At 37.3% G+C, this 26,441-nt stretch overlaps 2 protein-coding genes across 2 annotated transcripts; both read right to left on the reverse strand.

The window, feature by feature from the left end:
- Nucleotides 1–312: 312 nt before the first annotated feature.
- On the reverse strand, nt 313–8,787 carry LOC116306825 (uncharacterized). Its single transcript, XM_031716945.2, has 8 exons — nt 8,636–8,787; nt 5,316–7,036; nt 4,396–4,454; nt 3,746–3,763; nt 3,096–3,134; nt 1,706–1,768; nt 989–1,018; nt 313–662 (listed from the first exon to the last, which is right to left on the reverse strand). Exons 3-8 carry the CDS (start codon nt 4,448–4,450, stop codon nt 313–315), a joined length of 555 nt encoding a protein of 184 aa, XP_031572805.2. The 5' UTR covers nt 4,451–4,454; nt 5,316–7,036; nt 8,636–8,787.
- Nucleotides 8,788–15,806: 7,019 nt separating this feature from the next.
- LOC116306818 (uncharacterized) lies at nt 15,807–26,214 on the reverse strand. The gene is made up of 7 exons (XM_031716924.2): nt 25,800–26,214; nt 25,117–25,160; nt 23,740–24,148; nt 22,928–23,000; nt 21,955–21,983; nt 20,298–21,079; nt 15,807–20,021 (listed from the first exon to the last, which is right to left on the reverse strand). The coding sequence occupies exons 1-7, from the start codon at nt 26,212–26,214 to the stop codon at nt 17,562–17,564; spliced, it is 4,212 nt and encodes a 1,403-aa protein (XP_031572784.2). The 3' UTR covers nt 15,807–17,561.
- Nucleotides 26,215–26,441: the final 227 nt, after the last annotated feature.

The raw sequence follows: 26,441 nt of genomic DNA on the forward strand, positions 1-26,441 counted from the left end.
TGACAAGCTTTATATAAATGACATATGTTGCGTGACATGATCGCTTGATCATAAAATAACCAGTGTTACATATGTGACATTTGTTTATCGTGACGTGCCGTCAGTGGCGAAGCACAAAAATAATCACAGGCTCAAAATGACAAATTTTATATAAATGATGTGTTGCGTGACGTGGTGGAAGGCTCATAAAATGACAAGTGTTACATGTGTGATATGTGTTACGTGACGTGATCACAGGCTCATAAAATGACGAGTGTTACAAAAGTAACATTAGTTGCTTGACGTGCCTCTCACGTACCTCCTTCGGCACTTTCAATGAACTGTTTTCCCATCAAAGCACCTTCTCCATTGCCACCCATTGGCACCATTCCTCCAGCACCTCCCATCTGGTCCTTCCATAGTGGCACCTCCAGCTCCTCCAATCGAGGTCGTTCCCGCATTGAACCCCATAGACATATCTCCGCCTCCCATACCACCCATACCACCCATTCCTCCCATTCCAGCCATTCCACCCCCCATTCCACCCATTCCACCGCCCATTCCACCCATTCCACCCATTCCACCGCCCATTCCACCCATTCCACCGCCCATTCCGCCCATTCCACCCATTCCTTCCATTCCACCTCCCATTCCGGGCATCCCGCCACCCATGCCTCCAAAACCTGAAAAATAGAAAAGTAAAATAAATGCTGTAGCTTCGAATATTATGAACCTTGGGCTGCCGTATTATGGAGGTATAAAGCAAAGCAAAGCAAAGCAAAGCAAAGCAAAGCAAAGAGAAAAAGAAAAGAAAAGAAAAGCAATGCAATGCAAAGCAAAGCAAAGCAAAGAGAAAAAGAAAAGAAAAGAAAAGAAAAGAAAAGAAAAGAAAAGAAAAGAAAAGAAAAAAAAAAAAAAAGAGAAAAGATAAGATAAGATAAGAAAAGAATAGAAAAGAATAGAAAATCATAACATTATCTGAATATATATGTGATCATAAAAAGCTTACCTCCCATTGAGTCTCCCATGGATCCGGGAACTGAAAAAATAGAAGAAAAAAAGTCATTGTTAAGAGACGATTAATATAAATATACTCTAGTGTGACATATAAAACTATCCTATAAAACTTATTTGGAATTTTAGTCATTCTTGGTAACATTCATTATTTCCAGGTTATGTCTAGGTTAAAGGGGTGGCAAAAAGAAGGGGGCTGCCATATCATTAACGGGAAAAGGGGAGTAGTTAAACATATACAAGATATAAGGGCTGTCACTTGAATTTTTTACGAGCACACAGAAATGTGGGGGTCTTAGAATTTTTTATCTTTGAAAAGAGTGGAGCATGATATAACACTGAAAATTTTTTCATAAAATTAATCATTATTCTTGGAAGCCTCCCCAAGACATAAATAATGAATGCTTCCTTAAAATAATTTTTTTCAATTTCTTGGTTTGCGTGCAAAGCATTATGGGCCATTTGTGACGTCATTCCAACTCCAATTGAAATCATTTGAATGCATAATGGCTGTGGTCTGTTTTCTTAAAGAATGATAAAGATAGGTTGGCAACAAAGCTGGAAACAAAGCTCTTTGTCTGTCCAATTGAAAATTTTGAAATTATTTGCGATGTGTCTGACGTAAAAAGATATAGACCACTGATAAAAAAAATATCTTAGTATGTTAGTTTAAAAATAATTCTTAAAATAATTTAAAAAATGCTATCTTAACCTCCTTCGAATCCGAAATCGCCAGATTTTTTGCTGGATGTGCTTGCACTGTTGCCATGGGAACCTGTTTGTATATCAGCCAATCAGAAAGCATTAAAATCTTGGAGTGTCGTTTGTCTCGTTTTACGGTCGGCATCTTGTTTTAGCCTGGCATTTTAACGTTTGTTAGACTGGAATGTTCTTGTTCATTTAAATTCAGATTTTAAGTTCGTTTTTTTTGTTTGATATTTTTTTAGTTGTCTCGTTTGTTTCAGTATTTGTATCAGTTTAGCACAGACATGTTCAGTTTTTAAAAGCAAAGTTTGTTTGTCTAAGTTCAGCTTGTTAAAAGACACCTTGGTCGTGATTAAAAAGTACAAAATTCCCAAGTTGAATCTGCCGGTTAAGGCGGTCACGTGTCAATTAGTCAGCGGCATTATTATAACAACAGCATGCAAATGATTTGGAGTTGGAATGGCGAGTTTTACTGCGATTTGAAGGTTTATTTAAATTTATTAAGTGATTTTTTCAATGGCAATGATTACCTATATGGAATAATATGCAATGGTTATCTATTGAGCTAAGTCAAGTTATCATGTTCTGATATTTTTTATTTATTTTTGTCGATTTACTGTCATTTTTTGTTTCACCATCATCATGATCATCTCATTATCTAACGCCATCATCATCTAACATCACCATCATCATAATCATCATCATCATCATCACCATTATCATCATCATCATCATTATCTAACGCCATCATCATCTAACATCACCATCATCTAACATCACCATCAACTAACATCACCATCATCTAACATCAACATCATCTAACATCACCATCATCTAACATCACCATCATCTAACATCAACATCATCTAACATCACCATCATCTAACATCAACATCATCTAACATCATCATCATCTAACATCATCATCATCTAACATCACCATCATCTAACATCAACATCATCTAACATCACCATCATCTAACATCAACATCATCTAACATCATCATCATCTAACATCATCATCATCTAACATCATCATCATCTAACATCAACATCATCTAACATCAACATCATCTAACATCATCATCATCTAACATCACCATCATCTAACATCACCATCATCTAACATCACCATCATCTAACATCACCATCATCTAACATCATCAGTATCCATCTTCTTGAAATTTGGACGGGAAAAAACGTCGCACATTCCAACTCCATGTGTTACAAATCATGCAAATTTGTTTGAAGGTACGTCTTTAAATGTATTGTTTCATAAGTGAATGGATGGATGGATGGATGGATACATCTTGTCTTATTAACATACTTTCCTATAAACATTTACCTATGAGTAAATATGACGTGCAATTAATTTAAACGACAAAGTATCAACTCACCCCCTTGTTTCTTTGCTTTGTGAGTCACATGACCTTTTTCTAAACAAACAAATAAAAACTTAATATATAAAAACGACACCATTTAAAGGCGTGATAACACGGAGCAACTTTCTTTGCAACTAGCCTCGCAACAGCGTTGTGCAACGGAGACGCAATCGTTGCAAAAAGTACAAATGAATTCCACTTTTGGCAAACATTGGTGCAACTAGTCTTGCAACATTTAAAAAAAATGCGCTTTAGTATATAACCCGTTGCAATGCTTCATGCAACTCGTGTCGCGACGCCTTTGCGAGAAAAGTTGTAAAGAAAATTGCTCTGGCTTAATTAGTAAGTTCTAAATCTATGTGAGTCATAGGTTGCTATCAATAGACGTCAATTCCGGTAACAGCTGCGTTTTTAATGGCTTGTAAAATCTTGGAGGTTGTTTTGATCTCTTGTTTTCTGGTTTCATGTCGTAGAAATAGTCAAATACAATAGTTTAGGGATTTAATTTGATATGTTTTGACTTAACATTCGCTAGTTGCCCCCCAGTCAACCACTTGTTTGCCCCCCCCCCCCCAGTCAACTCCAAAAAGTCACGTGATTGATAGTAAGCAATCATTATTAACACATCATTAATTAACTATTGTTAATATAATAAAGATACTTACTGATATGTCGAGCAAAACCTGAAAAAAAAAGAGTCGAGTAAATGAAAACAGTCTTTCCCATTCATTTCCCTTTTTTCCAATCCCACATTTATCTACCTCTTTCTAAAAAATAAAGTCTTCGACGTTTAGGAGCTTCCGGAGGCTTAGGTGCAACAGGCACTTCCGGTTTATCGTACACGTCATCAACGTTTCCTACTTCCGGTAAGTCACTCGCACTGGGCATGCGCGGTAGTTGGTATTCAAATTGTGCAATTCTCGGCATTGGAAAGATGCATCCTCCACCCATGTTGTTAAAACCACAGGGATATAGTGGTGTGTCGGGTGTATCGGGGACTGTCGGTCCTGTCACGGGTGTATTGGGTGTCTCCGGGGTTACCGGGGATGCTGGAGTTCTTGGACTTTCTGGAGTGAGTGGAGTCTTGGGTGTCTTTGGGGTTTTGGGTGTCTCTTTTGAGGCCGGCGTCTCGGGGGTTTCCGGGGTTTTGACGGAGCCCGGTGTGTCGGGTACCGGCGGTACCGGCGGGTGTATCGATACCTGAGCATGCGCAGTGTCTATGATGACGAAACGGAGCTTCAAGGTTTTCGTAACTTGATCTCTCCCAGATCCGCATTGTTGATAAAATATTAATTGAAATTAATAAATGACTCACCTGATGTTACTATGGCAACAAGAACCAGTACAAATAATGGTCTTAAGTACTGCATGTTACTGAAACGAAAACGCTAAATTGGTCAGCGGTGATAAGTACAAGCCATGCGCTACTTCTATGTGCAAAGTGCACTCCTTTAATCTGTAAGTTCATTTTTTCTTTTTTTTCCAATAATTATTCTTTTTCCCCCTTTTTTGTCAACTGGAAGAAGCGCGAAAGGGTAAGTCACGTGCCTATCGCCGCCATATTGAATCGTAGAAATTTGTCCATTTTGAAAATTTCTATAAAAACTTAGGATTCCTTCTAAGACAGGATACGACTTTATATCCTCTTTGATGTCCATTATGATCATCCAAACTATACCAAATTATTCCTTCTAATGTAACACCAAAAGGCGTCAAAAAAGAAATAAAAGCCTTTCAACTACGACCGAAACAACCTGTTCTATTGAAAACCAAAATAATATCCAAAAATAAAGTTACTTGTCTATAAATATGCCTAGTTAATGTTGTAGGTTTTTATCACAACAAATAATGCTGTAAAATAAAAGCAAATGCAACTTTTATGTCTTTATCGAGTTAAAAAAAGTCTTTGCTGGTGGTACGTGGAAGGACTGTTTGGGCGGGCTGCGCGTTTTTTTTGTTTTTTTTACAGTTTATCAAATCAACTATGAAATATCCATCGCTATCAAATCAACTAAGAATATTTAGAAATAATCTTAGCGCTAAAAATAAAGCTCTTAAAAAATAAATGCACTTATTCCAGACTTATGATGATGTTAGGGAAGATATTTAGATTAAATTAACTAAACAATTTTGAGAAAAATGTAAATAGTTGCTTGCTAGACACAACAACTTTGAATATATTTCTTCGTACTACTTCTTTATAGAGCTATTTTTATCATTTATCATTTTACTTACGATTTAAGGTCCAAGCTTGATTCCCTTCTTGTTTCTCGTTAAAGTTAGTTTCTTTCTAAGCTGTTGTAAAATGTGTCGGACGGCTGTGATGGTGTTGGGGAAATCTCTTTTATTATTCATAAAGAAAACTATTGGAGCGTTAAGCAAATAGATTATGACATAAGATCGTTAGATCACAGAGATAGATGCCCTTTAGCGCAATGCATCACTGCAATCAAAATTTGTCATTTCCGTCAAAACAACTTTTTTAAACGTCGCGTTCTACTTTGAAAGTCGTGCTTAAAATCCAAAACAATACATACATACAGTCGAATTTTGGATCTTGTGCAAGACTACAAAACCTGTTTGTAGTCGAGAAAACTCGGTTAAAGGTTGACTACATTATTTAGAAGATAGCTGGTGATTGTTGTGTGGAAAATCGTTCAACAGGTATTCCTTTTCTCGTCCAGTGAGCCGTTAAAACTACCCTGTGAAGCTCAAGTATCAAAAACTTTTTTCTAGAACTTTATTTTTTTGTTTAAAACGCAAAACGCATGGAGTGATTGAGGCTTTCGTTTAAACTTTTAACGGTAGCTATAATTGAACTCGAATTTAGAATCATTGATTTTTGCAGAGGGAAGATAAATGTGTCGAAAGCACTGAGCATCTAAGCGACTATACTCGTTTTCACGCGGAGAAAACAAAAAAAAAAAAAAAAAAAGTTTAAATTAAGGCGAATATTAATTATTTAATCAAATGGACTTTTTTCAATTTTACGTCCACTTTTACGTCCTTTTTACGTATAGCGCACGGCACGGTACGATCCGTTGAACCAATCCCACCTCTCGAGACGACAGCCAATCAATATTCTCGAATACGGTACCGTCATAGTAACGGCAAGACGCGTCTGTACCATGTGCTTTGATAGACAGTCATGCCGGCGTAACTCTTAATCTATTGCAATTAATAAATTTCAATGATTGGCCAAAGTCGATATCAATGTGTTGAATCAACACTGGAGTGATGATTTCGGGAAATTTTAAAATTTATTTCTAAGAAAATAACCTTAGCGGGATCATGGGAGTTGAGTCACATTCGAAGCACACAGCCCCAGAATTTCGTGCGGCCTTAATTCGTTACCATTGCACTTTCTACTTCGATCAGGAAAGGCTGGGTTTTTAGCGTCACGATAGATCGAATAGTTTTAAAACGAATGATATTTGGAGCATGCGCATTAAATATTGCTTATGAAATTTAGAACAATCTCGTACCCAGAGCCCATATTTCTTACTGCGTATGTTTCGTTGAGCACGAGCACTAGTTAGAAACAAAGGCTCTAAGTACGAGATGGGTTTAGGAAATCTCTATTTGGAGCATGCGCAGTAGATCGAGGCGTCTATTTGTTACTGATCAAGGTTAGAAATCTCTATTTGGAGCATGCGCAGTAGATCGAGGCGTCTATTTGTTGCTGATCAAGGTTAGAAATCTCTATTTGGAGCATGCGCAGTAGATCGAGGCGTCTATTTGTTGCTGATCAAAGATGGAAAATCATCTCTGTTTGGAACAGGCGCCATAGCTCGGGTTACAAAGGCTGCTGATTGAGAGTCAAACTTTTGGCGACGCCTTGGTTGAGATCCCCTGCAGCAATAGACACAGGCTATTATCAGCATGATGGTTATGAAGATGAGGAGAGTGATTGCTATCACTAGCGGAAGATGTACCGCCATGATGGTCTGTGTGACCTACGGGGAAATAAGATAGGATGAAAGAGAACTGAAGAATGGGGAAAAATAGTGTCAAAAACGAATAATGGAATTATATATTATGTAATGTCCTTGGTGGAAGAAACAAAATAAAATGAAATAAGATAAAAGTACGAGTAGTGAGAAAATAAAGGAAGGAAGGAAGAAATATAAAGTAAAAAGATGGAAGAACAGATAGATACGAGGAAAAAAAAAGACAAAAAGAAAGAGAAATGAATTACCTTTGGTTGAAAAATCAAAATCAAAATCAAAATCAAAATCAAAATCAAAATCAAAATCAAAAATCAAAAATCAAAAATCAAAAATCAAAAATCAAAAATCAAAAATCAAAAATCAAAAATCAAAAATCAAAAATCAAAAATCAAAAATCAAAAATCAAAAATCAAAAATCAAAAATCAAAAATCAAAAATCAAAAATCAAAAATAAAAAATCAAAATCAAAATCAAAAATCAAAATCAAAAATCAAAAATCAAAATCAAAATCAAAATCAAAATCAAAATCAAAATCAAAATCAAAATCAAAATCAAAATCAAAATCAAAATCAAAATCAAAATCAAAATCAAAATCAAAATCAAAATCAAAATCAAAATCAAAATCAAAATCAAAATCAAAATCAAAATCAAAATCAAAATCAAAATCAAAATCAAAATCAAAATCAAATAAGTAAAATCAAAAATAAAAATAAAAAATAAAAACAAAAATAAAAAACAAAAATCAAAATCAAAATGTACGAACGAGAAATGAAGGAAGGAAAAAACGAGGAAAGAGAAGATTAGAAAAGAAGAAAACAAAGGAAATAAAAAGGAAGAAAGAAAGAACAAATGATTGAATAAATTAGAGGTACAAAAATATCACTTGAGAAAGAACCGAATAAGGAATTATTTACTAGATAAGATCACTTAAAAACTAGGAAATGCGAAAGGAACAAAAATAACTTTCCGATTTCATACATCAGTACAAATATTCCTCGCGAAACAAGCAATTTTTGTGTGCAAAATAACGTCCACAATAGACAAACACATTCGTATTATCAAGGCTAGCGAGTGCGCTTTGATGTTCTAAATGTACGCTAAGTGGCTCAGCTCAATCGTCTTAAAACAATCCTCAAAGTAGGAGTCGAGATCAAAATTGCTGTAATGTACTGTCTCAAGTTTATTGAAAAAAATAATATCAATGTTGTTGTTTAGTTTTGCTCCGCTGACTATTTTCACTATATATATATATATATATATATATATATATATATATATATATATATATATATATATATATATATATATTTTTTTTTTTTTTTTTGACTAAAATAAATAGATTTGCGTTTGGAAAACGAAAAGCGTACCGTGTTCCTTCGTTGAAAAGCTTTTTCGCAAATCATTGTGGCCAACGCACGATAAGATTCAAAATAATGAATTTTAAGGAAAACAAAGGCGTTTTTGATTGTCATGCACGAGACTTAACTTACCAGTTTATGGAAAAAAGGTTATAAAATCAGTGAGAAGAGAATAGATTGTCGACTATATGAAGTCAGTTAAATTTGAAGACAGTCGCATACAACACGAAGATGTAAGTACGCTAACCTCAAACATGAAGACTGCGTGGTCGAGTTTTCTTGACGTTAAATGATGCATATATTCAATGATAAAACGTTGCTTTCACTGAAAAGGCACTATATCTTATTAAGACAAAAAGATGGCAATCTGAATGGAGCGATGTTGATGTTTTTTACGCTGGAAAAAGTCCGTCGGCGAGACAACCAGCTCAGCTGCTTATGCATCGAGGTCAGCCTGGAGCCAATAAGAGATTCTAGTCAAATTACTTCAATGAGGCAAAATTTATCATCCGATTGGGCAATAAAACCATCTAAGGTTTACGCACGGCCTGCATGCAAATATAGAGAGGTTTTCACGATTGGGAAGTGAAACGTATGTTACTGACTTACAGCACGTGTACGTACACGGTACGACATGCTGTAACATTGAAATGGCTTCCCATAGGAATGGATATCGTATGAGTGGGAAATATACTGTACTAACTTATAGCAAGACATGAAGTAACATTGAAATGGCTTCCAATAATAATGGTTATTGTATGAATGGGAAGCGTAAGGTACAGACTGTCACTGCGCACACGGTAAGACATGCCGTAGCATAGAAATGGCATGCCATTGTCATCCAGTAATTCCGCATCCAATCACAACGACTACAGTATACCTACGAATTTGCCGCATCGTTTCCCAACTCATACAAAACCGCTCTAACACGCGCGGGAGATCGTACTTTGTGGAAACAAATAAATCCTTTGGTTGACGTCAATGAAAATGTTTTCATGACAATGCCGGGAACCAGAGCTTAGAACGGCAGGTACACTTAGCATGTCATATGGAAACGCCTTTATCGATGTTCACCATCTGCGCGTGCTTTGAAAACAAGTTATCCAGTTAAGTTAGCCTCCCTAATTCTTTACTGACTCGTCTCTTTCTGCGGACAAACTTGCTTTGCATAATTTTGATGCAGAGCAAGCATAGGGACAAAACTTGTTCTCTGGGAGTGGGGGTGGGTTGGGGTTTTTCCTTGAGTGGTAGTGATAAAGATGTTAAGGGGAGCAGCATACGTATAGAATATGGAAGACAAACTTAACTCCCCCTGGGGGAGGGGAGGGGGGGTTAATAATATGTGTCAGCAGAAGGGCCGTCATGATAACCATTAAAATTTAGGTCTGACCGTATGACTGCATTTAGGCATGACTTCTGATAAGTGTTATCTCACGTGATTCTTCAGCTACTAGCCCATTACTCGATGTAGACATCGTGGATACTATCTGTGGGAAACAATGCACAAGGCATGCCTGAACATAGATTAGGAATAGAAGGATTGAAAAGGAAGCAATGTTCAAACGAATGATTAGGCAAATGATCTGAAATAGTGCATTAGATACCTGGCGTCCATGCAAAAGTGAGGTGTCATGAAGCTTGCGGGCAGACGTACGAACGGACAGACAGAAGGAAGGACGGACAGACGGACGTACGAACGGAAGGACGGACAGACGGACGTACGGACGGACAGACAGACGTACGGACGTACGAACGGAAGGACGAATGATGACATTTGAAAATCATTATCATGTAGGAGAAATAAAAAAGTAAATAGAACAATTATTAAACCTTGATAATGGAGTCAACATGACTCTGAAACGTCGGATTTTAGCGTTAATTTTCATTATAAGTACATTTTCAAAATCTGTCTTACTTAAATAAAACAAGACTATCAATATTAATTTCCTTTTTCAATAACCTTTTAAAAAAGTAAAATAAAAAGGTGGGGGATGGTATGCACCGTCAATATCATATATATACATTTATGTAAATATCTTCAGACCAGACTGGTATAAAACAGGTTTTGACAGGTTAAAGATCATGTGATCTGTTTGTTTTGACTGTGTTCAAGATCAGTATTTGGCGCATCGAGGCAAAAGAGATGTTACATCTATGCAACCAAAACAATTACTTTTAGATGTTGAAGATCGATATCACGATGGCAAAAATCAGAAGTATGATAGCATTTTCAGCCATTATTTTCACGTCAAATGTTATTTCTTTGTCTAATGATTTGGACACAACAGAACGACCTACATCAAAACAGTCACGTACTTCTTCGCGTACAGACGAAGTCTCGATACCTACGAAATACACTATTACGACAATATTAACTGAATCGAATCCTGAAGAAAAAGACGATCTTATCGCTGGATTAGAGCCTGGCGAATTTTATGGTGGAATAACGTTGCTTGTTCTTGTATTGTTTTGTGTTATGCTATGCAGTTATTTATGCAAGGAGAAAAAGAACGAAAACGGTGTATCTACTTCAGGGGAAGCTAAGCCGGATACTACAAACGATAATCAAAGTCGAGGAAAGAATACGGTAATCGAAATGACTCCGGTCATCGTTAGAGACAGCTAGTCATGAAACAAGATGCGAAGAGCTTTCACAACGCGACGGGGCCTGCAGGCACGCTAGAACTCATCGAGCTTGACGACATAAAAGCTTGAAAACCTCGGACCCAAATTTATCATTTCTACTTAGATTTCGAACATAAAAATTGGAATTGTTTGAAAATCTATTCGTATATTTTTTACACTTTGGATAAAAAGACTTGTATGGATATTTATACATGTAATATAAGATATTTAATGCACGCTGATATATTGTTTTTTTAATTCGTGCTTTTAAGACCGGAAACGGAAAAGCGATGAACCGTAAAATGTTAAGTAGGGAGGGGTGGTGTGGGACTAATTTTCGTACTTCCTTTAATACCGTGACGTCATAAAAACGAAGACAAAGGCGAAATTCGGACCACAGGTAGCCCAAGCTTGGTTTCTGTGGTGTCCTGTTATAAGGAAATGTATGGGGATTCATCAAAAATTTCAATAAAATCATCAAAACGTGACATAAAGCCTCGAAATTTTACCCTATCATTGAGAAATAGCACTTCTTTCGCTCTGTGTGGTTATTTTTTGAATTTAGCCCGTTTTAAGGATTTTTTCCCCCACCAGTAAGAAATAAGAGAAGGTTGGAAACTCGGGATCCAAAAGCGAGCCATCACGTGTCATCATTATAAGTTAAATACTTTTGTATCCTAGGCCGTTAAAAAATACACTCACCATAATTTCGAAGAAAGACTATATCCAAATCCAATCCGCATGTACGATACGAAGACTTCCGGCTTGACCTCGGGTCGGTTGCCGAAAGAAATCCGTCAGTTGAACTGGTGTACTGTGAGCTCCAAGTACGGGTCAGAACAAACGAGGTAGTATGTGAATACAGGCAAATTTCATGGCTTAAAGACGCGAAGACTAATCTCTAATGCGACTTTCTCGGTTCTGTAGGGATGTGAGAGAAGGGTCATGACTAAAATTTGGCGCTGGAAAGAAAATTCGAAGACGTACGAGGTTTCAAAGACTCGTGATGGCTCGCTTTTGGATCCCGAGTTTCCAACCTTCTCTTATTTCTTACTGGTGGGGGAGAAAAATCCTAAAACGGGCTAAATTCAAAAAATAACCACGCAGAGCGAAAGAAGTGCTATTTCTCAATGATAGGGTAAAATTTCGAGGCTTTATGTCACGTTTTGATGATTTTATTGAAATTTTTGATGAATCCCCATACATTTCCTTATAACAGGATACCACAGAAACCAAGCTTGGGCTACCTGTGTTCGGACAAACAAATTTACAAGTTTACTTTCAGCAGATAATTTTCACAGCCGATCGCAGTTGATCTTAGTTTACATAGGTTATTATTGTAACTTTAAGTAAAAATAATAAAATCGGTTCGTATAATCCTCGTAGCGGTTAAACAGAATGCAATGTTTGTCCGAATCTTTAAGAATCAGTGTGCTGCGCTATTTTGACAACACCAACAACAAACAAGCAAAACATAAATAAGATATAAATAAAATATTACACTTTGTAAATAAACAATTTTACTGGAATAAAAATCCTTAACGATTCAAATAATGATAAAAACGTGTCGAGATTAAAACAATTTCGAATTTCTTTGAATCTATACGGTATTTTCCAACTTTAAAGCGATGCTGTACTTTTCTAGTTAACCAATGCCATTTCCTTGAATATTATTCCTTTGTTTGAGTTGTACCTTTATTGCAGGGTCGAGAGCTAAGAACGGTTTCTCATTGGCTGGAAACGATGGCTGGCCACATCAGACTGATTAACACGTGACCTGTAAGAGAACTGGCCAGTGTTGTTTGACCAGACACAAATACCAGGACTGTAACCAAGGGGGATATGTTGCATGTCCAGCCTTCCCTCACCCCCTCAATCATTTTTTCTCCCTTATATTTATTTATGCTTCTGCAAATTCTAGGTTGGTTTTAGGATCAATCATTGATCCCTTTTTTGATTCTCCAAATCCTTAGAATGTTATACCTCTTCTCAAGATGGCTGTTTTTATCCAGTTCCATTTCCTGTGCACCCACCCTGTAAAACCCCTGGTTACGACCCAGAGGTATAATCTCTACTATACATTGTCTGTTAACCAGCCATTATTTTAAGCCATCACATTACAGCACTTTCAAATCACACGCACAAAATCGTACACCTTGCTGTTGCAACAAACTTTATTTTTGTGGACGTCAATGAAGGAGTTTTAACGTCCCATAGGCAAATGCTCTTGAAAACTTTGTATTTTCCGACAGTCATGGAAACACTTTAATGTTCACCATAACCTTACTTTTTTGAGACAGAAAAGTGTACGATTTTGTGCTTGTGATTGGGAAGCTCTAGTCCTTGATTTAAGAAGTTACACACATCCATTGCTTTTTTGCAATTCTTATTGCAAAGGAGAATATATTACTATTGTACTACGAGTAAAAATCACTTAAGAAGCACTGCCTACATTAGAAACTCGATGTAGTGGCAATTTGTTAAAGGAAAAGGTTTTCCGCCACATTTCTCTCTCTATAGACTATTTCGTTTTCATCTTCTCTTTTGTTCTTTACCAATCTCATACTTCTTTTTTGTTTTCATTGTCTTCTTCTTCTTCTTCATTCTCCTATCTTCTAACAATTATTATTCTACAAATCTTATTGATGATAAATTGCGTCATCACATTGTCAAAGTAGTGTGGATCCGCATACTACTTTGACAATATGATGACGAAATTTATTGTCAGTAAGAGGAGAGACACATAAAAAGCTGATGTCTATTTGTTTTTTAACGGAAAGAGCGCGCGCTCGTTGACATCAGCTTTATCTGTCTGTCTCCTTATTGATGATAAAAAATAACCAATCAAGGCGTGATAAATTTGTAAGCTATTCAAGGGTGGATCCAGGGTAGTTTACGTGATTTCCGTAAACTACTCAATTTTTTTCAAAGCTACACATTTCTTTCGAAATAATGGCAAAATATGTGTATTACATTATTCTAGAAACTTCTAGAAACAACTCACTTGGTTGTTTTTTCAGTTAATTATTAAAGAAAAGTCAAACGAAAATGAGTAATCTCGTCATTTCTGCCGATTTATTACCGATTCCCGCAAAAATTTTCGGGTTTCGGATATCTCCGTCGGTACGCATCGGAATGCTATCGGAAAACGATCGGAAAACAGCCTTTGTCAAATAGAATCTCAAGGGGTGAGCGTGCGTAGTTGTAGAGCTAGGCCGGTGTGATGATCGTAAACTACTCAAAGACTTCTCTGATTGGCTGGAAACACATTGATTGTTTTGGAAACCACTCAAACCCTTTTCTGATTGGCTATCTACTTTGCAAACTACCTCATAAACTACCAGCAAAACTATAAAAAGCTAGACCTACCCCCGTTGGGTCTCTTTCGTTCTTATGATTAGAGTCATAGACTTGCTGTAGTTTGAACGAAGGAATATTCTACAATGCGTGGCGACCCGATTTGCAGGAGGGAGGACTGTTCTCCTTTCGACATTGGCTTGAATTTTAAAGAAATTGGCTCTTCATTACCACAAGATAAGCTGGGGTTCATTGAGAATGTGTGGAAACCAGGTGAGATTTTTGATTTCCCACTGTCAATAGAAAATAGAAAGCCTCGTAAGTTTGTCTTTGAATGGCTTAGAAGATATCCCTGGCTTGCATACTCTAAATATCTCGATGGAGCATTTTGTTTTCCCTGTGTTTTGTTTGGAGTAGAATCTGGTAGAAATGCTCATAAATTAGACAAGTTGTTGAAGTCCCTACTCACATGTTGGACTTCGGGACTTACAAAACACGCCAGCGGTAAATGTGAGATGCACAATTTTGCTGTAATTGCCATGGATAACTTTTTAAAAACAATGAGGCAGCAAGCGGTCCCAGTAGATCAGCAGTTGAATAATATTATTCAACAGCAAATCGATAGAAATAGGACGGTCCTTAAGTCTTTGTTTGAAACGATAATTTTCTGTGGGCGAAACAACATAGCTCTCCGGGGTCAACGCGATGACGACCCAACAAATGCTAGTCTATCAGGAAACAATGCTGCAGCCCGAAACCCTGAAGAATATTATAGGACAAATTTAACTGTAGTTTTTCTAGACCATATAGTCCAACAACTGAACAACAGATTTCAAGATGATGTGTTTGTTTGCTACAGAGCACTTTCAGTTATTCCATCAATTATGCTGGCCACTGGTATTGTTTGGAAGGATAATGTATTAGCCTTTTGTGAACATTATAGGTAGGATATACCTAATTATGCAGGTTTACAAGCAGAACTTATTCTGTGGGAGAGAATGTGGATGAGGAAAGATGATCTAGGAGAGGAAATCCCTGATAGTTTAGAAGGGACACTTGAGCACATTGACAATGTTGCTTATGCTAATATACATACCATACTTCAAATCCTTATAACTATCCCTATGTCATCTGCTTCTTGTGAAAGGTCCATTTCAACCCTCCGTAATCTTAAAAACTACTTAAGAAATACTATGGCTCAAGACAGAATGAATGGACTGGCACTGATGCATTCCCACAGAGACATGGACTTAGATCTTGAGGAAATAATAGATTTATTTACTACTTTAAATCCTAGACGAATGAGAATGGAGAATATCTTACAGTAATATTTTATACAATATTTTTTGGACCACCACTTCAGTGTTCTTAGAGTACTTGTGAGTTATGTTCCATCTGGATTAATAATTATCTGATTTTTAATCATTCAACTGATGGGGAACAGTACAGGAACAAGGTGGAATTTTTAAAAACTTATTCTTTTCTGAAATCTATAATATTGTTCACTGGGTTTTAATTAAGCTTGAATGGTCTTTACATATTCTCAACTGAACTCAGCAATGAACTCATCTATAGTGGAACACCTCAATCTAAATAAGGTAATGTATTCATTTTGTATAATTTGCTAGTACATGTAAATTCTAGTACACTGATATTGTGACTGTATGTTCTCTATTTTTCATAAAGTATTCAATTTGCTGCCATGTCACTTTTCCTTTAATAGCATATATTTTGCATTGTACTTTTACATACTAATACTTTTGATGTCATTTTTTTCACATGATGTCCTTTGATGTGCTAGATTCTTCAACTGAGATAAATCTGTACAAGGATCTTGACTGCAGACAGCATGCTATGCTAGATGTATCCTTTTAGGCAGTTTATAACTAATAGGGGGATGGTGGGTTGGGTATAAATTCAGAGTAAACTACTCATGTCCAAACCCTGGATCCACCCCTGACTATTATAAACCTTTAGTCCGCAGTCTTCACGGTGAGGCATGAAACTCCTATAAGCTTACCCAGTGTCATGGAGAATACAGCTAATTCACTAAAGGTTAGTGAAGGCGTCTTTTATTGACCATGTATTACGAGGTGAAGAACGTACATCTTGCAACATGCAACATGTAACAAGCAGCATGCAGCGTGCAACTTGCAACATGCAGCATGCATCTTGCAACATGTAACAAGCAGCATTCAACGTGCAGCATGTAACGTGCAACTTGCAACATGTAACAAGCAGATTGCAACGTGCATCGTGCAACATGCAGCATGCAACGTGCAACATGTAACATGCAGCATGTAACGTGCAACATGTAACATGCAGCATGCAACATGACCAACATGCAACATGCAACGTGCAGCATGTAACGTGCAACATGTAACTTGCAGCATGCAACATGACCAACATGCAACAAAAGCCTTCACCGACCTTTTGATGATTTAGCTGTGTATATTAATGCCAAATATCAAGATTCACATATGACTTCACACATACGAGAAAAAGGGCCAACACAATCATCTGAACCTATAGCCCTCACTATCATGTAATTCTTAAAACCTTGAACCAAGTTCGTAAGGGTAATTGCCATCGGCGTTGGAAGAGCTCTGACAGTTCCAATCTTCTTCCACGTCATTAATCGTATCAAATCCTTAGTTAACCTTTCAGTTGCTCCTAGTTGGATTGCATACAGCTCGTACTCTTTGACTAATTCACTACTAGATTGATCTGGGATGTCCCAGAGAAGGATTGTCATATCTTGAATTTTTGACACTTGGAGAATAGGTCTTGGAAGTAATGAGTTAAACCGCTGTGTACTGGACTCTGCTTGTGGCACTGCATCACTTGTGGGTGGATCATTAACCATATTTAATCCACTCGCAGGAAGAGACTCTTTCTCTGTCGGTTGATCATTAATAACCACATCGTCATTGGCTGACATACTAGTTTCCAGAAGATTATCAGATGGTATTTCTATTCCGTTGTCAGTAAGAGTGTCACTCTCCATTTGAGATGGCGTGACAGTTTCCATGTGACTACCTTGAGATTGCGTGACAGGAGTATCCTCTTCCAAATCAATAACAACAGTTTGCGTCCTACACGTATCATCTTTTTCAGAATTGCTTATAGTATGGAACGCGCCGTTAGAGTCCCTGACCACTGGTCGTGCAGTTATTAACTTTAAGAAATCACAAAAAACAGAATCATTCTTTATTTCAGCTCCAACTAATTCTCCTAAATCATTGATATCTTTATGAGTAATGGCTAATCTTTGCCTGGCGCGTCTGAAGCATCTGCTCTATTTTATTTATAACAGATGTTCGTCTTTCTTTTGGTAAAGATTGACATTTTTGCATCAAGATGAATATGGCCTTTGCCAGCGGGTTTTTCTCAAGCAGTTTTTTAGTTCCGGTGGGAACTTCCTCCTCTCCTACATTGTTATCATTATATGTGTTTAAACCAGTATTAACATCATTAGATTCAGAAGCTGTTGTAATAGTTGAAGTTTGGATTTGCCTTGTATCTGATGCTTGGCTGGTCAATGAAAGAGATTGACTTGACTGCCCATTTGGTACCTCTTCTGATGATGGGGTGGTCTTTGTAACAGACTGACTGGTTAAATAAGATGTTGAGGGTGGGTAGTGTCTTAGATTTGGAACCTCTTCTGACAATGGAGTGATCTTTGTAACAGACTGACTGGTTAAATAAGATGTTGAGGGCGGGTAGTGTCTTGTATTTGGTACCTCTTCTGATGATGGAGTGGTCTTTGTAACAGTCTGACTGGTTAAATAAGATGTTGAGGGTGCGCAGTGTCTTGCATTTGGTACCTCTTCTGATGATGGAGTAATCTTTGTAACAGACTGACTGGTTAACTGATAAGATGTTGAGGGTGGGTATTGTCTTGCATTTGGTACCTCTTCTGATGATGGAGTGGTCTTTGTAACAGACTGACTGGTTAACTGATAAGATGTTGAGGTTGGGTATTGTCTAGGCAATTCTCTTGATAACTGGTTGGTTACAGCGTAAGGCGGAACGCTTGCTACATCAGCTTTTTTCAGGGATACATGACTTGAATCTGCAGGAAGTCCATTAGTTGGAGGAAAGCTATACCTTATGGCTGGTGCTTGAGAAGGGTGATTTAGAGGGAGAAATTGAGTGGCTTGACTTCCAAAAGGAGGGTAGTATTTAGGTGATTGCACTGGGTAAAGGGAGTTGGCCATGAAATTGTTCGTTAATGCATTGTAGGGGTAGGGTCCTCGTAAAGCAGCACTTGTATGAGGAGTGACAAACGGTGCGCGCGGCAACTGTTGTCCTTGAAATGAATATGTTTGCACATTTCCCCCTCCATAATAAAAAGGATTAACACCTGTCATTGCCTTGTTTCCTGTGGGTGAAGAAATGTTGGTCAAAGTCATCGTCTGTCTCAGAATTTCAGCTTGTCGCATGCCATTATGTAGTGAATGAGGAATTGCATTCAATGAAAAAGTATTTCTATTACAACCCATTTGAAGAAATTGCTGCTGATTTGAGTTTAGAAAACTGGAATTGGTTGCAGGATTTCCAGGAAGAGAAACCACTGGTGTTCTTGGAGTGCTATAGGTACCATTTGTAACTGGAAAACCAGGATTGGATACATTTCCAGGTAACGAAAGCAAAGGTACCTGATTAAATGCCATTCCAAAACTTGGTAAATTGGAATTGGTTGCAGGATTTCCAGGAAGAGAAACCACTGGTGTTCTTGGAGTGCTATAGGTACCATTTGTAACCGGAAAACCAGGATTGGATACATTTCCAGGTAACGAAAGCAAAGGTACCTGATTAAATGCCATTCCAAAACTTGGTAAACTGGAATTGGTTGCAGGATTTCCAAGAAGAGAAACCACCGGTGTTCTTGGAGTGCTATAGGTACCATTCCTAGCTGGAAAACCAGAATTGGAAACATTTCCAGGCAAGGAAAACAAAGGTACTTGAGTAGATAGTATCCCAGAACTTGAAAGGCAATCCAGAGGTGCAGGTGTTGGTGGTGGCCCAAATGTACTTTTTAACCCACTTGTTGTGACATTATCCACTGACAGACTTTGAAGCTGTGGTGCAGCAACAGAGCTAGCACCCTGAACTGCAGCATTAGTATTGCTGAACAGTCTACTGCCCAAAGATTCTTGGTGAAGAGTGGTACTAATAGCATTTCCAGAAAATCGTTTGGCTGTAATTTCCTGAGCTTGCAATACTGCCGGAAAACTAGAGCTAGAGAAGGGATTGGATTGTGTGACTGTGGGTATTTTCAAAAGTGCAGAATTTTGGCTTGTCGAAGGTACTACTGAAGGAGACAAGTTGTGATACTCTGAATTCTCAGATGTCACGCCGTCAAGGGGTAACCCATCTTCCATGGAAATTTTCCTCAGAGGTGATGGGACCTCAATTTGATCCTCATTTGTTAACGTTGTAGGACTGTTACAACATTCACTAGAGTTGGAGAGATTAACTTTTTCATTTTCTTTACTGTCTTTCTGTGTGGTTTTTGTTACTGGAATTGGGGTATAACTGAAGTGGCGTAGTTTATCCATTGTATTTGCAGAACCTACATATTGTTGCAACTCTGTTTGATCATCAGCAAAGTCTAGTGCACTGGGCATGGCTTTTGGATGAGCATCAGTTGCTAATTCATTGGACATTTGTTTTTCATCGTATGTCTTGATGTTTTCTGTATCAACCTTTAAATGATAATCATCATTATGAGAAAATGGATGATGAAAATTGGTAGTTAACGTAAATGTATGTTTGTGGTGGCTGGGTGGGGAGAGGGGGGGCAGAACTTCATATAGAGGGGGGGGGAGACTTTGTCGTATACTGTGTTGGTCAAAAACCGACAAGGAAAGGGGTCAGCATTCAGTGTTCACTTATTTAGTCTAAATCACTCAGGAAAGGGTTTAGGATTTGGAGTTGCTGTCTACTGCGGGGCAAGCCCAAATTATTCCTAAAAGTATTACCTCTTTGGCTACATTGAAAGAAGAGTCTTTTCCAGGGTCGTAAAACAAAGCTTTATCAACAACTTCTTTTCCATTCCAAGAAGATTTCTCCCTTTCTTGTGGCTCCCTTTTTATCTCTTTCATCTCAATCCTTTCTGGGCTGGAGCTCATATCAGTTGAGCCTGAAACATCACCCAAAAAAGAACCTGGAGAAAAGAGTTGTTTATCATCAAAGGAGCTGGAATACTGCTCAAAACTTTCTTCTTGCTGTTGTTCCTCCTCCATGCTGCTGCCACCAACTTGCTGTTCCTCAAGTTTTCCAAAAAGACCTTGAAGAGGACTTCCTTCTAGCTTTTCACTCATTTCCTTTAGGGCCATTAATTCTGTGTTATTATCCTCGACAACCTGATCAAGGAAAGTCTCAAGCAAGTATTTGTCATTCTCATTTTGAACAGACATATCATTGGGGATTGCTTCACCAGAAACAGGCTGTGTATTTTCTTGTTTGACATTGATGTTAAGTAGGTTTTCGGCTTCTTCATCTTTATCCTCATTTGGACATGACAGTGACGTGGAGGCTTCTGGGAACAAACTTTTTCGCGGCGATTTTTCTAGTCCAGGGAAGACGATATTAACTTTTTCCCCATGTAGGTATGCTTTCTTGACCTGTTTTTGGCTGGGAGTTGTTGGTGAGTTTCTTTGTAAATAGTGGTTTACTATATCTTGGGGTAGCTTTTCAATAACCACCTTAAGTTCTTTAAATTGGAGCTGGTTGGTTTCTTCAGCAAACTTGAACTTTTTGACTGAATGTACAAAATAAAAAGTCAAATGTGACTCCTGTTCTTGTCATTATCTTCAAATAGCATAGCAAATTCTTATTCATCTTAATTATTTCATCAGTATCCTGTATTTTTATATCATCAATCATCTTCTTGTTTTATCAACATCACTACTGCTACTGTTCTATACAATACTACTGCTTTCACCATCATCATCACCATCATGTGTCATGTGTCATCGTCATTATTATGTATCATCATTATCAAGTATCACCATCATGTACAGTATCAACATCATGTATCATCATCATGTATCATCGTCATGTATCATCGTCATGTATAATCGTCATGTATCGTCATGTATCATTGTCATGTATCATCATCATGTATCATCAACATCATGTATCATCATGTATCATTATCATGTATCATCATCATGTATCATTATCATGTATCATCATCATGTATCATCATCATGTATCATCATCATCATCATGCATCATCATGTATTATTATCATCTTGTATCATCATGTATCATCATCATCATGTATCATCATCATCATGTATCATCATCATGTATCATCATCATGTATCATCATCATGTATCATCATCATCATCATGTATTATCATCTTGTATCATCATCATCATCATGCATCATCATGTATCATTATCATCATGTATCATCATCATCATCATCATCATGCATCATCATGTATCATCATCATGTATCATCATCATCATCATGCATCATCATCATCATGTATTGTTGTATCATCATCATTATCAGTTTGTTCTTACTGAACTTGCTATGTGTTTGTTCCCAAATTTTGATCACAATGAAAAGTATGCTATTAACCCCATGCAATCTGGAGTGAATAATGTACTGTATAACATACCTGAAGTGGGTTTATCAATAAAGGTTTTTCTGCAATAAAAAAGCAAACCAATAATGATTTTCATGTAACTATAACTGGAATCAATTTTATCTTTTTATCATGAACTGTACTACTTGAGTTCTTGGAGATAAGATAAAAACCTAAAGTTTTTGTTATGCTGCCCACATAAACCCACCCTGAAGCACGTAAATGTGAGGCTATGTGCAGAGAAATCTATTGTTCTAGCCAACATGGCTGCTGTGTGTGAAAAGTCTTTTAATAAATCCCACACTAAGCAAACAAAAATTTGGGAAAGCTGTTCTATATTTGTTTGTATTCCACTGTTGCTTCCCATCATGCATTGCAGCCTAGGGGGATTTTCAATGGTGGCTCAATTTGTTATCATTATCAACATCATCATCATCATCATTGCAAAATCATCAACATTGTCATCACTACCCTATCATAATCATCTTCACCATTATCTTTCATCAACACCATCAGCATCATCTTCACCAACATCATCAACATTGTCATCACCACAATCATTATCACCACCATCATAATCACCACCATCACTTATCACCATCATTATCATCATTTTCATTACCATCATCATCATCACCATTATCACTCATCACCACCATCAACATCATCTTCACCAACATCATCATCAACATTGTCATCACAATCACCATCATATCATCACTCATCACCACCCCCATTATCACCACCACCACTATAATCATCTCCATTATTACCACCATTACCACCACCATTCCGATCAGCACTACCATCACCACCACCATCACCACCACCATTCTGATCAGCACTACCATCACCACCACCATCATCACCACCACCACCATCACCACCACCACCACCACTATGATCAGCACTACCATCACCACCACCACCATCATCACCACCACCACCATCACCACCACCACCACCACTATGATCATGATTCCCTTTATCACTGAATTATTCTTACTTTCTTTTCTCAAATTTCTCTTTAAAACCTTTAAGATCTTGGAAATCATCATCATCAGAACTATAGTAATCAGCTAAAAACAGATACACAAAAAATAAAATGCATCACAACACTAATGGAAATAAATGTGGTGAAACATACATGGATATTTTCAGGATCTAGAGAATATTTAGAGATAATCACATGTTTTAGCTTGGTATCATTTTTATTCACAGGTTTCCATATGATATTGCAACCGAGGAGTCTGTGAGTGAGTGATATAATGTGGAAAATGAGTAAATAAAAAACATGTATCAGGCTCTTAACACGTAATACTTATTTTTGTTTATTACACATTTAGGGTTGATAAAAAAAAAAAAATCCTTTTTTCACGAGGGTAGCACTTAATAGCCAATGGCTAACAAACCTGTGGCCCTCATTCCATGATTGAATTGGAATTTAGGAGTTGATTTTTGCGGAGGGAGGAAAACCGGAGAACCAGGAAAACCCTCGAAGCACAGGAGAGAACCAACAATCAACTCTACTCATATACAACACTGAACCCGGCGGGACTCGAACTCGGGTCACATTGATGAGAGGCGAGCGCTCACACTGCTATGCCACCTGTGCTTCCCTGTAGCGGGCCAATTTTACAGTTGCAATGACAAAATAATTTACCGTTTCCATTTTACCGTGAAAAGATATTGTATCACTTCACTGATATGGTTTTTATTCATGGCTTTATTACATGGATATCAAACCTAAATGTGATAAAAAATACATGTATTATGCAATACTTAAATTTCGCATTAGAAAAAAAGCTCAACACATACCTTCAACATCAGCATTTCTGCACTTCTCGCAAGACGACTTTTTTGGCTGTTCCCCAGAGAAAAACTTTTGACACATGCCAAAAGCTGAACAAAATTTCTTCATAAAATTCCAAAACTTGAAGGAACTATTTACATTGCTGACTAGGCACATTCGGTTTAACTTTCCAATCTTGACCTTAACCAAAATACATCCACCTTGGCAAGAAGGCACATGTTTTATGGCATCAACAGGAGAATATCCACAGAGGACGATCGCAGAAACCAACTGCTTGATAATATCAGGAAGAGAACCGCTGAATGAGGTAGATAGTTTTTTGATTTTGTTTGGATTCAGTAACGGGCCAATTTTACAGTTTCTTCTGCAGTAAATAGTAAATTGGGTGTTTGGTTTGGGCATGGCTGGTTCTTTCTAAAAAATAATAGAAAATAGATTATGGATGGATGGATGGATAATAATAATAATAATTTACAATCACCACTCCCCATACGGGTCTCTTCCGTTAGGTTCCCTCCACACGCACTACCACTACGTTCTATATTTACAACATAAAACACTCAACTCACATGTTGATTTTTACAGAGGGAGGAAACCGGAGATCCCAGAGAAAACCCTCACAGCATAGGAGAGAACAACACATCAAACAAACTCAATTCACATGTGGCGACCGCAGGGCTCAAACCAGCGACCCTATCTGTTGGACTCACAGCGGTGAAAGACGACGCATTAGCCGCGAACGCCTACCCATGCTATCTATGGATGGATGCGTAACTCTAACACATAAAATTTAAATAATATAAACAGTTCAAAGAGTACAGTAAATAATTACTATCTATGATTTACTAATTAAAATAATTATATTGAACGATTTGTTACTCGTTGCTAGCGATGAAGTTGAAAAGCCTTATTTTCTTTTTAAATTTAGAAATATTTGGCTCCTCTTTTATGTCATTAGGAAGAGAACACTATGTCTATAATAATCTGTCCTAGCTTTGGGAATTATCAAATTTTGGATGGATGGATGGATGGATGGATGGATGCATGGATGGATGGATGGGTGGGTGGGGTGGGTGGATAGATGGATGGATGGATGGATAGATGGGTGGGTGGGTGGATGGATGGATGGATAGATGGGTGGGTGGGTGGATGGATGGATGGATGGATGGATGGATGGATGGATAGATGGGTGGTTGGGTGGATGGATGAATATTTGAATGGATATTTGATGAATGGATAATTGCCTGGGTTGGTAAGTGGACTGATAGACTGGCAATTGATTGAAGGATCGGTTAACAAACCTAACCCACATACAATAAACAAACCAATTTTTTTTCAGAAATCTCTGATCCTTGAGTTAAATCAAGGTGTCATTCACATACCTTAAACAATTCAACTGTTGGTCCTATTTTGGATGGCATCAACTCTTTTAAAATAAACGTAAAAAAAATCTATATATCATAATATTGATTCTAAATAATAATAATGATGGGGGTTCATATATAGCGCATTTTCACATCATCTCAATGCACTCTACATTTTATGACCAGTGGAGGACTTTATGGGGTGTAAAATAAGCCGTTATTGGCAGCCATCTTAGAATCATGAGTAAATCTTAGTATATTAGTATTATGCCTCCAAATTGGGAGTTTTAGATTGATAAAAAACAGCAATGGAGAAATATTAAGATGAATAGTTATTTACATAGCCATCAGAGAAAAGTAAAGACGATGAAGATGATAATAGTGATGGTAATGGTTAGGCTTACAGTTATGACAGTTTCATTATTAGATATACATTTTTATCAAACATTTAGGGTTGATACCCCTATCCACCCTAAATGTAATAAACAGATTATCATAAGTTAGGAGCGTGATATTGTATTTATTCAATCGCTTTCCATATCATATCGCTCAATTCCTTGCAAACGTGCTTGTTTGCCTCATGATATGGAGAAAACATGCAAATAACAATGATATCGAGCTCTTAACATGTGGTTATCTCTAGTTACACCATTTCAACAAAATTTCTGTCTGTTAAATTTTCAGAACATAATGTCACCTACCTTGCTTTACATCACATTGTTTACAAATCCTTTGACTACAGGACAGAAATTTTGAACAGCACTGAAGATTTTGAACAAATTTCTCAATGACAATCTCTCCTTTACTTTTGCGATCCAGTACAGGTAGTCTATAATAATGTTTTTTTCTCTTTCCATCTTTTTCCTTTTCTATTACTTCACTTTTTATTGTCGAACCTCTTTTTAAGGGCACCGGCACCTTGTTGAACGTGTCTTTGAAGTTTAATCCTGCTAACACTACAGCTTCGATGACTTTTGTAATTGTTTGAGAGACACTTCTATCTTGGAAGAAGTTCTGCAGAGTTTCAACTTTGCTAGGGTCAAGATAGGGTCCTGGGTTGCACGATTTTCGTACATAAACCGTAAACTTGTCATCCATTAAAGAGGACTGTGCCATGGTTCTAAAAACGTATTATACACTTGCTTTTAGAAACTATGGTATGATGGACTTTGGCAATAGACCCCTTGCACTGAGTCCCTAGAGGAATTGTTCTGGGGAACAAAACAATAGGCCATCTTCCACAGGAAAAAACAGATTCCCAAATTGGGAATTTGTTGGGAATTTCCTTGAATTCCCAACGAATTCCCATCCAATTCCCAGAGAGAATGAAATTGGGAATGTGG

Source organism: Actinia tenebrosa, unplaced genomic scaffold (assembly GCF_029948245.1).
Source record: "Actinia tenebrosa isolate PJP-AT-01 unplaced genomic scaffold, QUT_ActTen_1.0 PGA_scaffold10__47_contigs__length_13832649, whole genome shotgun sequence".
Lineage (NCBI taxonomy): Eukaryota > Metazoa > Cnidaria > Anthozoa > Actiniaria > Actiniidae > Actinia > Actinia tenebrosa.

Excerpts from the sequence above, each read along its gene's own strand:
- LOC116306825 (XM_031716945.2), bottom strand. The coding sequence starts at position 4,450 with ATGCAGTACTTAAGACCATTATTTGTACTGGTTCTTGTTGCCATAGTA. Across the intron at positions 1,769-3,095 it reads CAAAGCAAAGAAACAAGGGG|GTTCCCATGGCAACAGTGCA; the intron begins GTGAGTTGATAC and ends ATATACAAACAG. Across the intron at positions 1,019-1,705 it reads CGATTTCGGATTCGAAGGAG|TTCCCGGATCCATGGGAGAC; the intron begins GTTAAGATAGCA and ends CTATTTTTTCAG.
- LOC116306818 (XM_031716924.2), bottom strand. The coding sequence starts at position 26,214 with ATGGCACAGTCCTCTTTAATGGATGACAAGTTTACGGTTTATGTACGA. Across the intron at positions 25,161-25,799 it reads ACAATGTGATGTAAAGCAAG|AGTTGATGCCATCCAAAATA; the intron begins GTAGGTGACATT and ends TTATTTTAAAAG. Across the intron at positions 23,001-23,739 it reads CAGAAATGCTGATGTTGAAG|CTGATTACTATAGTTCTGAT; the intron begins GTATGTGTTGAG and ends ATCTGTTTTTAG.